The 12,673-nt window shown below is 32.6% G+C and overlaps 1 protein-coding gene and 1 pseudogene across 2 annotated transcripts; both read left to right on the forward strand.

Moving 5' to 3' along the window:
• Window positions 1–537: 537 nt before the first annotated feature.
• On the forward strand, window positions 538–4,226 carry LOC143607821 (putative amino acid permease 7; annotated as a pseudogene). The gene is made up of 6 exons (XR_013149061.1): window positions 538–884; window positions 1,466–1,559; window positions 1,644–1,857; window positions 2,328–2,460; window positions 2,532–2,756; window positions 3,668–4,226. The product of XR_013149061.1 is annotated as a putative amino acid permease 7 (transcript).
• A 5,904-nt stretch (window positions 4,227–10,130) lies between these two features.
• Window positions 10,131–10,529, forward strand: LOC143607820 (uncharacterized). Its single transcript, XM_077083121.1, has one exon. The coding sequence runs from the start codon at window positions 10,131–10,133 to the stop codon at window positions 10,527–10,529; it is 399 nt and encodes a 132-aa protein (XP_076939236.1).
• Window positions 10,530–12,673: the final 2,144 nt, after the last annotated feature.

Below are 12,673 nucleotides of genomic sequence, written 5' to 3' on the forward strand. Positions count from 1 at the left end.
GACCAGGTAAAATTATCATTTATTTGTAAATGTAACATTTGCATGATAATTATTTGTTAGTCTTTGTATTTTTTTGTATTTGATTCAAATAAGTTATGATGTCTATAATTCATGTAAAATTATCATATATTTATCAATACAACACTTGTATTTCATTAAATATATGATGTTAAGTATATATTGTGTTTTTAAATATTTTATACTCGTGTGAAACACAGATAATATCATGGTATAATACAAAACCAAGAAGAAATTAATAATACAAATACAAATTAATAAATAGATACATATAAAAGGGATGTAGAGATGTTTAAAATTGAAAAACAGGTATTGGGTACATCACAAATCCCTTTCAACCAGGAATAAAGACAAGTGGACGTCTGGACAAGGGCACAATGATTTAACTAGTAATTTAAAATAATAAAAACAGTCGACACGTATGCGGCTTCTCAAACGATCCCGTGGTTGGGTTTCACTATAAATAATAATAATAATAATCACATGACAGTGCCACAACATATTTGAAAACTCCAACTTCACACGTCTCTGGTTCAACAACTTTCAAGCCAATCCAATCCAATCGAATGGCGAAATACACAGATGATTCTCCATTACTTCGATCCTCAAGTTCATCTCTGGACCGAACAGGGACGATATGGACGGCGATAGCGCATATAATAACAGGAGTGATGGGAGCAGGAGTGTTATCACTTGGATGGAGCTTAGCTCAACTTGGATGGCTCTTCGGGCCTCCTGCAATCCTCGTTTTCGCTGCGGTCACTGTGGTTTCTACCACCATTCTTTCGATTGTTACCTCTCTCCACACTCCGACTATGGCCCCGATCGGAATACCTCCTTTCTTCAGGCTGTTACTTATTATTTAGGTCAGTTTTTTTAACCCTGATTGATTGTTAGTCGAGGTTAACTGATCATTCAAATTATGAATTATAATTTACTTAAATTAAAAAACAGAATAATAAAAATCTAGAAATTCGGGTTGTTTCAGTTTTTATTACATGCAAAACCAAAATGGAATTGTAAGTTCTGTTTTCACAAAAACGTAAAACCAAACCATCGGTTTTTGTTTCGGGTTGGTTTTTTCGGTTTCTTGCACACCCCTATGTTTTATAATAAGAAAGGAAAGGATCGGAAATCACTCAAATTGCGGAAACTTCTTAAGTGACGAAAGAAAGTGGAGCCTTAAACAGTTACAACAAACCGCCAATGGCGTATGCCACATGATCAGGCTCGTCGAGACCTTTCTATCCGCTACTTATGGGCACTGTACTGTAACTTCACTCGTCGCCTCATTTTGTGGTGGGCCCTTTCTGTCCTTGTTTTCCCCTGGCTGGTCCAAGTAGGAGCAGAGCAGCTAACTCTTGGATCAGCTTCTTGTCAGATACTAGCGTGCGTCTAGTTGTATTAATGGCGCCAAGTAGAATTTGGGGCTAACTTTAACACGCAGGGGAGAAGAGCCAATGGATATGTGCAGTTTTATTAAACGAGAGTTTATATGGGAATGACATTGCTTACACTATTGCAACTGCTACCAGTATGAGGTGAATTTATTCACAAGTATTGGATTTATAATATTTGGTATGATGAATTAAATATTCATCATCAGTTTATGATATTTGATGCAGGGCAATATTAAAATCAAATTGTTACCACGAACAAGGCATGATGCTGGTTGTACATATCCGGACAGCATCTATATGCTATTGTTTGGACTTGTGCAAATTGTGATGTCTCAGATACCAAATTTTCATAACATGGCATGGCTATCCGTTGTTGCTGCTATCATGTCGTTTGCTTATTCTACCATCGGTTTGGGGCTCGGTTTAGCAAAAGTTATTGGTACATTTTTCCTTGATCTCGATTTTCTTAGTTTTCCTTATCCTAATTATATTTGGAGTGTTAATTTGTTGTCAATAAACCTGCATAAATGAACATAACCGAACAAAGATAACATATATGAATGTTCACGGACATAATGAACAACTAAGCATGTGCTCATGTTCCTTCGTTTACCTAAACATACAATGTTGTTGGCGATCTTTTAAGTAAAAGAACTTACAGTCGAACAGTTCATGAACAATGTTTGGTTCTTTTATGGGCTTACAAACAAGTCAATGCTTGGGTGCGACAACCCCTGTACCCATTCAACCTGTTTCACTTTTAGTTACCTTTTACAAGTTTACCAGTTTGACCCGTCAGTGAAGAAATACACCCCTAATAGACCAGTTTCCATAAACGGGTCGAAATCACTACATCTACCTAAGACTACCGTCTTAAATCTTTCCAAATACATTATGTTTGACTTTCAGTAAATGGTGAGGTTATGGGGAGCATTGGAGGAGTTCCAGCAGCTTCTGCAGTTGATAAAGTGTGGCTAGTTTTCAGGGTCTCGGAGACATAGCTTTCGCTTACCCGTACTCAATAATTCTCTTAGAAATTCAGGTTCGTTTATTAAACGCGCTTACTTAAAGTTGCATAAACAATAACTGATCTTAACTTCATTGTTAATGAAGGATACATTGAAACCACCATCGGAAACCAAAACCATGAAGAAAGCTTCACGGTCTGCAATACTAATCACCACCTTATTCTACTTGTGCTGCGGGAGCTTTGGGTATGCAGCTTTTGGAAACAACACACCTGGCAATCTTTTGACCGGATTCGGGTTTTATGAGCCCTATTGGCTTGTTGACTTAGCTAATGCTTGTGTCATTCTTCATCTTGTTGGCGGATATCAGGTGCCACACATTTATTTTATTTTGGGTGGAGACCGTGGAGTTGATGTTGCATGTCAAATGGGTTCGGGTTGAAAAGTGGGTCGAAACCAGAGAGGTGTGCCATGTAGGTTTTGGTCTCAAATCGAACCGAAAAATAATTTGAATTTGAGTGTTTTAAACCGTTTTGTTTCGTTTTTTCAGTTTTACCATTCGGGCTTGAAAATTTTTGGCTGAAAAAATGGACCAAAATAATGAATTTAGGCACAAAGCTTTGGCCTAAACTTTTATGTTAATTGATATTTGGCTGGTTATTACACATTTAAACCTAATAGTTTTGGGCTACACAATTTACTAATTTCTGTAAATTACCTCAAATCTGTTTTCTGGTTATTGTTCGGTTATTTCGATCCAGTTTGATTTTCATTATAGCAAAACCGAAAAGGAAATCGGTTTTTTTAAATAACTAAAAACCAAACCGTCGGCTTTTATTGGGTTAGGTTATTTCGGTTCGGTTACGTAGATTATTTTGGTTACGGTTCGTTTATTTCTTTTCGGATATTGTACTTTTTTGTTGCAAAACCGAAACCGCACTGAAAAATCCGTTGTTATTTAAAATAACATAAAACCAATCTGCCAGTTTTTATTAGATCAGTTATTCCGGTTCGGTTACGTTGGTTATTCCCGTTCTGATTTGGTTATTTCTGTTTCATGCACACCCTTAGTTGAAACGGTTTGACTGACTCGCAAACATACTTTTTATTACACTTTTTTCGTTTAATAAATGTGCTAACAAAAGATATAATACCCGTTTCCTTTTTACTAGACAAAAAACGTAACCCATTTAAAAATAAATGTGTCATAAGCTAGCGTCACCTCTAGTTTTATGTCAATATTCAAAACAAAAGCTTAAACTAAATTTCCAAATTATACAGGTTTTCAGCCAACCCGTGTTTGCACTAGTAGAAACATGGTTTTCTGATCGATACCCCGACAGTCATTTTGTGAACGGGTTTTACCAATTGAAGCTGCCATTATTAACAACATTTCAGATGAATCCCTTCCGGTTATGTTTAAGAACACTATACGTTGTGTCCACCACGGGACTAGCAATGTTGTTTCCATATTTCAACCAAGTGTTGGGAGTGTTAGGGGCGCTAAACTTTTGGCCATTAGTCGTTTATTTCCCGGTTGAGATGTACTTTGTGCGAAGAAAGATTGCACCTTGGTCAAGAAAATGGGTTGCTCTTAAAACCTTTAGCTTTGGTTGCTTTCTTGTGTCAGCTGTGGGATTCATTGGATCATTAGAAGGTCTCATTATGGCTAAATTGAGCTAAATACATATATTTTTTTTTTACATATGCTACAATATGTGTTGATATTATTGGCTTGTTATGGATTTGTACCTCCATTTGTGTAGTAAATATAGACGAAGTTTTTGTGAACTTTTATTTCTTTTGGATTATGCATTAAGATTACAACTAAATTTGTATTTGATTTTTCATGTGTGATCTTTATGGCTCTGCTTTTGTTTCATATTTAATGATTTTATCTAACTACGACGTAAGTCATTATAAGTGAAAGTGTTTTAATATATTTGGTGTGTGGTGATCGATAGCCGTAAAAGAGTTGTTCCGGAGTGAAATTGGTGGGCATATATTTGGTGTGTTTTAGCGGTGGTGGTTAAGGGCTAGGTGGGAACTAAATTATGTAGAGTCCAAATTTGTGGAAAATGTCCGGTTGCGAGTTTTTTAATATATTATGTGGAAGTATATGTCCGCGTGACACGCGGGTGGAATAACTTGTCATTAAACATAACCAACTTAAACATTAATTTAAACAAACATAATATTTCTTTAACTATTAAAACTTGATAGATTTACGTTGTCACTTAACAAATCACCATACCAACCAAAAAGTAATAGATTTACGTTGTCTTAATATTAAAACTTTCAAATTACAGGAAGTTAATTTGAACATAACAAGCATAATAAATTTAAACAACAAATTCAAACAACACAATACTTCTTCAAACTTTCAGACCAAAATGTTAACCATTTACATTGTCTAGATCTTAAAGTTAAAAGTTACAATAAGTTAATGTACATCGAACAACCAAAAAACATCAACAAAACACATAAACATGTACTTTCATATTAAACAACATCAACTTCTTCAAACATTTTACCAAAAGAAACTCATTTTGTTTCATCATCTGAAAATATAATAAAACAACATCCAAATTAAATATACCATAATAACATATTTAATAATGAGTAACATTTGAACACTAAAAAATTGTTTTTATTAAATTTTGGTTTTTATTTAAACAAAATAACATACAACAATAAACAAAGTAAAATGACAACATAAAATATCTTTAACTTAAACCATTAAACCAAAAATATATATCAATAAAAACTTTTTTGGCCGTCATTTTATACCTAACAAATTTGATACTCTTCTAAAACAACCTGTTTTGAAATATTTTCAAAATAGTTACAAAATATAAAAAAATTGGAATTAGTCAACTTTAAAAAATTATGATTTTTTTTTTTAATTTTTGACCAATCTTGCAACAAACTTTTAAATCACTGACATTAATATTTTGTTAAACTTGAAAAACTTGAAAACATTTTACAATAAATGAATTTTCAAATAACTTTGGAAAGATTAAAAAATTTTATGTTGACTTTGAAAATAGTTAAAGGTGAAAAAATATAATGCAAAATCAATGAAAACAAAATATAAACGTATAGGAAATAAATTATCAAATATTTTTAATATTATTTGAAAACATTATGAAGACTTAGACTATCAAATTGTTTGGATGTTATAATTAGAAGATTTATATTATGTTTAAAAAACTTTTTAGTTAAAATGGATAAAAATATAATACGTGTTTATTATATATTATTGAGAAATTTAGTGACATTAATATTTTGACATAACCAAATTTAAAACGGTGAATATAAAAAGAAACTTATGTTTCGGTTTTAAAATAATAACTTATTCTAGTTAATGCCAAATCACAAAAATTAAAATCAAATCGGTTTTAATTCTACTAATATGACTAATTAATTTAGAAATAATGTTCTTAATATATATTATTGAGAAATTTAGTAACATTAATATTTTGTGAACACAAATTCAAAAAATAAAAATAAAAATTGAACATACATAACCAAATTTAAAACGGTGAATATAAAAAGAAACTTATGTTTCGGGTGTGGAATCTCATAATCAATTGAAACTACTCTAAATAATAACAATAAGAAATTAATATGTGATTAATTTAATTTTTGAAATAGAAAGTGACATTAATATTTTATGTAAAGTTGTCATTTTTAATAATATTCACTAAATCATATGTGTCGAATAATATTTATAAATGATGATAAAACGGTTATTTAATTTATGATATATTAAGTATTGATTATTAGAAATTATGTCAATTTGAATATTGTGTTCTAAAATAACGTGGTTATTATTTTAGTATTAGTTATTAATTAATATTCACGTAAATTAAAGTAAGATTACATTACAATTATGGTAAGTATTTTTTGTTTGACAATCAGTTTTTTGAACATTAAAATAATAACTTATTCTAGTTAATGCCAAATCACAAAAATTAAAATCAAAGCGGTTTTAATTTTACTAATACGACTAATTAATTTAGAAATAATTACAAAAATGAAAATTAAATCGGTTAATTTGAAAACTTCAAAAAGTTATGGAAAGATTTTGAAATGAGTTTAAAATTATGGAGAGTATTAAAACCTTTAAAAATTTGTTGAAAGATTGGTCAATTTCCGAATTTAAAAAGAGTTTAAATATGTTAATTAAAAAGGAGTTTAAATTTTGTAGTTTTAAGTTTGAATCTGGTCTTCTATGTAAAGATAGAAATAATTTGAAATATCTTGATTCATAGGAATAATAATATTAATAAATTAAGAAAACTTGTCATGTTTAATAATATTCACTAAATCATATGCGACGAATAATATTTATAAATGATGATAAAATGGTTATTTAATTTATAATATATTAAGTATTGATTATTAGAAATTATGTCAATTTGAATATTGTGTTCTAAAATAATACAGTTATTATTTTAGTATTAAATAATAATTAATATTCACGTAAATTAAAGTAATATTACATTACAATTATGGCAAGTATTTTTAGTTTAACAATTAGTTTTTTGAATATTAAAATGATAACTTATTATAGTTAATGCCAAATCACAAAAATTAAAATCAAATATGTTCTAATTTTACTAATATGACTAACTAATTTAGAAATAACTACAATTATGAAAATTAAATCGGTTACTTTGAAAACCTAAAAAAATTATGGAAAATTTTTGAAATGAGTTTAAAATTATGGAGAGTATTAAAACCTTTAAAAATTTGTTGAAAGATTGGTCAATTTCCGAATTTAAAAGAAGTTTAAATTTTCTGTAATTAAAATAATGAAAACTTTATAACTTATTTATTGGGTTTTCCATATATAATGTAATTGGTTATATATAAGAAATATAATGTATCTTACAATATAATAACATAGTAATGTTTTACGTCAGATATATTGAAATATAAAAATGGTAAGGTGTAAATGTTAGTATTTATGTCAAAATAAGATGTAACAACTAATTAGAAAAGGTAATGAATTAATAATAACAAAATTACTAAAATTACAATAATTATTATAAATTATAAAATATATTAAATTGACAAAACCAACAACTATATATGATTGATTGTATAAAAATCAAATAAATTACATAAATTGTGAAAAATACATAAATACATGAATAATAACAAAAATATACATCAATATTAAACAAAAAAAAAGATATCTTATCAACAAATCTTCAACCCATGAAATTAGCTATATCAAGTTGGGAGCATAACCTGAAATAAGAAAATTAAATATTAATATTCATTTTACAAATAATAAATTTTAATCGTTGTAATGTTACATGTTATGAAATATTTACCCAGTAATTCATAAAATTCAACTTTAATTTAAATTTGGAAATTTATAAATTTAAAATTACATCGTTTTAGAAATAATAAATTTTAGTGATGGTAATTTTAGAAATTATGAATGTTTGTTTAATCAGCCATTTAAAAAGGTCAACTTAAAGTTGAAATCAACCTTAATGTTTGACCAGACAATTTAAAAATGTTTGACCAACTTAAACGTTTGACCAACAATTAAATAAAAAAATCAACTTTAATTTAAATTTGGAAATTTAAACTTTTTAAATCAAATAGTTTTAGAAAATAATAAATTGTAACTATGGTAAGTTTAGACGTTATGGAATATTGACCAACCATTTACAAATTTCAACTTTAACTTAAATTTGGAATTTAAAATTCGAAATTGTAATCATTTTAGAAATAAAAAAAATTAGTCGCGGTAATGCTACATGTTATAGAATGTTAAACAATTGATTTACAATTTATTATTGGCCTTACCGGAAAAAGAATAATAATAATGTCCACGGATGAAACTTTTTATTTAGAACATTGAAGAACAACATGTGAAAGAAAAAAACAGGAAAAATATAAAACTTCAAATAAATATAAAACAACCATTGTTATAGGTATAACACATGAACGGGAAAACTTACCGGAAAAACGTAAAAACGTAGAAATATTAGCTTCATCTTTATTGTTTTATTTACGTGTGACTCGTAGTAATCTAATTTATAATCGTTTAAAGTATCTATTGTTTGCACTTTTAACCCCTACACTATATCATTTACCACAATTAACCACCAAACCAATCTTGAAGGACTTGGTTGCAAATTTTATTCAACCCCCCCCCCTCCCTCTTCATTTCCGTCACCACCATCACCCCCCCCTTTCCAATTTTGATTTCATTTGACCCCCAAATCGCGGGTTTTGGTTTAATTAGGATGATCCTTATCAAACACGCTCCTTCCAATTATAGTATAACGCGTAATTGACAGCTAATCACATCAATACGAATCATTTTCGTTAATTATGAGCGCGGGCTGAACTTGACCTCGTTGCACTATAAATACCCGTTTATATTACAATTAACGAGTCCCACACAACCCTTGCTTCATCGCTAACCTAAACCCTAAACCACATTCACCTCTTAAGCTTTCCAGAATCGCGTTTAAGTTCTTGTTCAAGCCGAAACCCTAAGTTCTTGTTCACCATCAATCCTTATCCAAACTAGTTAATTGTTATATGGGTTGTGATCGATTTGGAATGTTTTATAAAACCCCTCTGTTAATTTTAATCAACAGAGGGTATATAATCTTCAATTAGGATTGATTTGATTTAGGGTTTATAATAGAACTTGGGGAAATCAGAACTATAATATACATATATTCTTTCTTGTGTGCTGTAGTTGGCTGGTGCACGTATGTTAAGGCTTTAAACCGGCCTGGGGCACGGGTTCGATTCCCCCAGACCCCGTTTTTGTTGATTTTTTTGTATTAATTATTTTTAACCATTTTTATCTATTATATACTTTGCTACATTAAAACTAATAATGTTTACATTTGTTTAACAACCCGAACACCGTTAAAACTCTTAAAAGAAACTCTCGTTAAACGTTCGAACTCGTTACGGTCATTACGAATTTATGGTATTGCCTTTCGGCTTGACCAATGCACCTGCAGTGTTTATGGACTTTATGAACCGCGTATGCAAGCCTTATCTCGATAAGTTCGTGATCGTGTTTATTGATGACATTCTCATTTACTCGAAATCTAAACTTGAGCATGAAAGGCATTTGCATGATATCCTTTTGTTATTGAAGAAAGAACAAATTTTTGCCAAGTTTTTCAAATGTGAGTTTTGGTTAAATGAAGTCCAATTCCTTGGCCATATCGTTAACGAAAAAGGCATTCATGTTCATCCCGTTAAAATCGAAGCCGTTAAAAATTGGAAGACCCCGACGTCACCTACGAAAGTTTGATCCTTTCTTGGCCTCGCTGGTTATTACCGTCGTTTCATTTTGAACTTTACAAGATCGCTTTACCCCTCACTAACTCATAAGGGTAAACCTTATGAGTGGGGGGCTAAGCAAGACGAAGCTTTTCAAGCCTTGAAGCGTATGCTTTGCGACGCTTCTATCCTAGCCCTTCCCGAAGGAAATGAGGATTTTGTTGTCTATTGTGATGCCTCGAATCAAGGTCTCGGTTGCGTTATCATGCAACGAGGCAAGGTCATCGCCTATGCGTCACGACAACTTAAGGTTCATGAAAAGAATTATACGACACACGACCTTGAGCTCAGAGCTGTTGTATTCGCGTTGAAAATTTGGAGACAGTATTTGTATGGGACGAAATGTGTGGTATTCACCGACCATAAGAGTCTCCAACATATTTTTGACCAAAAAGATTTGAACATGAGACAACGACGATGGGCCGAACTTCTTAGTGAATACGATTGCGAAATACGTTACCATCCCGGTAAAGCAAACGTAGTAGCTGATGCCCTTAGTCGCAAAACCCATGTCAAAAGCATTCTTCTTATATGCGTTGTCATCCAAACCAATCTTCAACTACGTATCTTTGAGGCCCAACACATCTCCGTCACTGAAGGCAATATGTACAAAGAGATGTCGTGTGGTGCTGAACTTCAACTCGAAACCAAGCGTGATGGTTTGCTCTATTTTCTTAACCGCCTTTGGGTCCCAGGTCGTGACAATATTCGCACGTTTATAATGGACGAAGCTCACAAGTCACGATATTCTATCCACCCGGGTGCGAATAAAATATATTTCGACCTTCGAACTACTTTCTGATGGCCCGACATGAAGAAAGATATTGCTATCTATGTCGGAAAATGTTTAACATGTGCTAAGGTAAAAGCCGAGCATCAAAAACCTGCTGGATTGCTCGTGCAACCTTTTATTCCAGTCTGGAAGTGGGAGAACATTATGATGGACTTCGTCACAAAACTTCCCACCACCAAGAGGCAACATGATAGTATTTGGGTAATCGTCGATCGATTAACTAAATCAGCCCATTTCATTCCCATTCGGGAAAAGCATTCGATCGAGCAGCTCGCTCAAATCTATGTCAATGAGTTTGTTTGTCGCCATGGTATACCTTTGAGTATTATATCTAACCGTGATGGTCGTTTCATGTCTCATTTTTGGAATTCGCTTCAAACCGCTTTGGGAACTCGTTTAGATCTTAGCACCGGTTATCATCCTCAAACAGATGGTCAGTCGGAAAGAACCATTCAAACCATTGAGGACATGCTAAGAACTTGTGTGCTTGATTTTGGTGGTAATTGGGATACTCATCTTCCATTGGTTGAGTTTTCATACAATAATAGTTATCATTTGAGCATCAAAATGGCTCCATTCGAAGCGCTCAACGGCCTTAAATGTCGTTCTCCTATTTGTTGGAATGAGATCGGTGAGACTCAGCTCACTGGACCCGAAATGGTACAAGATACCACCGAAAAAATAGCTCAAATTCGTAATAATCTGCTTACTGCTAGAAGTCGCCAAAAGTCTTACGCTGATAAGCGACGACGACCCTTGGAATTCGAAGTCGGCGACCTTGTCCTCCTCAAGGTTTCACCTTGGAAAGGAGTAGTCCGTTTTGATATGAAGGGTAAACTAGCCCCTCGTTTTGTTGGTCCATTCATAATCCTTGAACGAATTGGAGATGTTGCTTATCGTTTCGAGCTCCCGCAAGAGCTTCAAGGCATCCATCCTGTGTTTCATGTTTCAAACCTTCGAAAGTGTCTAGCCGACGAGAACCTTCATATCCCTCTCAACGAGGTACGTATCGATAAGACAATGCACTTTGTTGAGAGACCGATGGAAATAGTGGATCGAATGGATAAGGAAACCAAGCGTAGCCGGATCCCTTTGGTCAAGGTTCGTTGGGAATCTAAGCGCGGTGCGGAAGTCACTTGGGAACGTGAAGACCAAATGAAGACTAAGTATCCGCATCTTTTTGCTACGGATGTTAATTCCTAATTTCGGGACGAAATTTCTTAAAAGTTTGGAATGCTGTGACATTCGTCGTGTTCGGGTCGTGTTTGTTTCCGTTTTATTACCCATTTGTAATCAGATCCTCATTTAATAAAAAAAAGTCCTATTATTAAAGTATGTTATTCGGTTTCATCTTTATTGTTTTATTTACGTGTGACTCGTAGTAATCTAATTTATAATCGTTTAAAGTATCTATTGTTTGCACTTTTAACCCCTACACTATATCGTTTGCCACAATTGACCACCAAACCAATCTTGAAGGACTTGGTTGCAAATTTTATTCAAACCCCCTCTTTCCCTATTCCTTTCCCGTCACCACCATCACCCCCCATTTCCAATTTTGATTTCGTTTGACCCCCAAATCGCGGGTTTTGGTTTAATTAGGATGATCCTTATCATACACGCTCCTTCCTATTATAGTATAACGCGTAATTGGCAGCTAATCACATCAATACGAATCATTTTCATTAATTATGAGCGCGGGCTGAACTTGACCTCGTTGCATTATAAATACCCGTTTATATTACAATTAACGAGTCCCACACAACCCTTGCTTCATTGCTAACCTAAACCCTAAACCAATTTCACCTCTTAAGCTATCCAGAATCGCGTTTAAGTTCTTGTTCAAGCCGAAACCCTAAGTTCATGTTCACCATCAATCCTTATCCAAACCAGGTAACTGTTATATGTGTTGTGATCGATTTGGAACGTTTTATAAAACCCCTCTGTCAATTTTAATCAACAGAGATATATAATCTTCAATTGAGATCGATATGATTTAGGGTTTATAATAGAATTTGGCGAAATCAGAACTATAATATACATATATTCTTTCTTGTGTTCTAACCAGATTAGTCACCAGCCCAGTTGGCTAGTGCACGTCTTTTAAGGCTTTAAATTGGTCTGGGGCGCTGGTTTGATTCCCCCATGCCCGG

Source organism: Bidens hawaiensis, unplaced genomic scaffold, assembly GCF_021521415.1.
Source record: "Bidens hawaiensis isolate Kalapana, Puna unplaced genomic scaffold, B.hawaiensis_p1.1 tig00087311_1, whole genome shotgun sequence".
NCBI classification, from domain to species: domain Eukaryota; kingdom Viridiplantae; phylum Streptophyta; class Magnoliopsida; order Asterales; family Asteraceae; genus Bidens; species Bidens hawaiensis.

Excerpts from the sequence above, each read along its gene's own strand:
- LOC143607820 (XM_077083121.1), top strand. The coding sequence starts at position 10,131 with ATGAGACAACGACGATGGGCCGAACTTCTTAGTGAATACGATTGCGAA.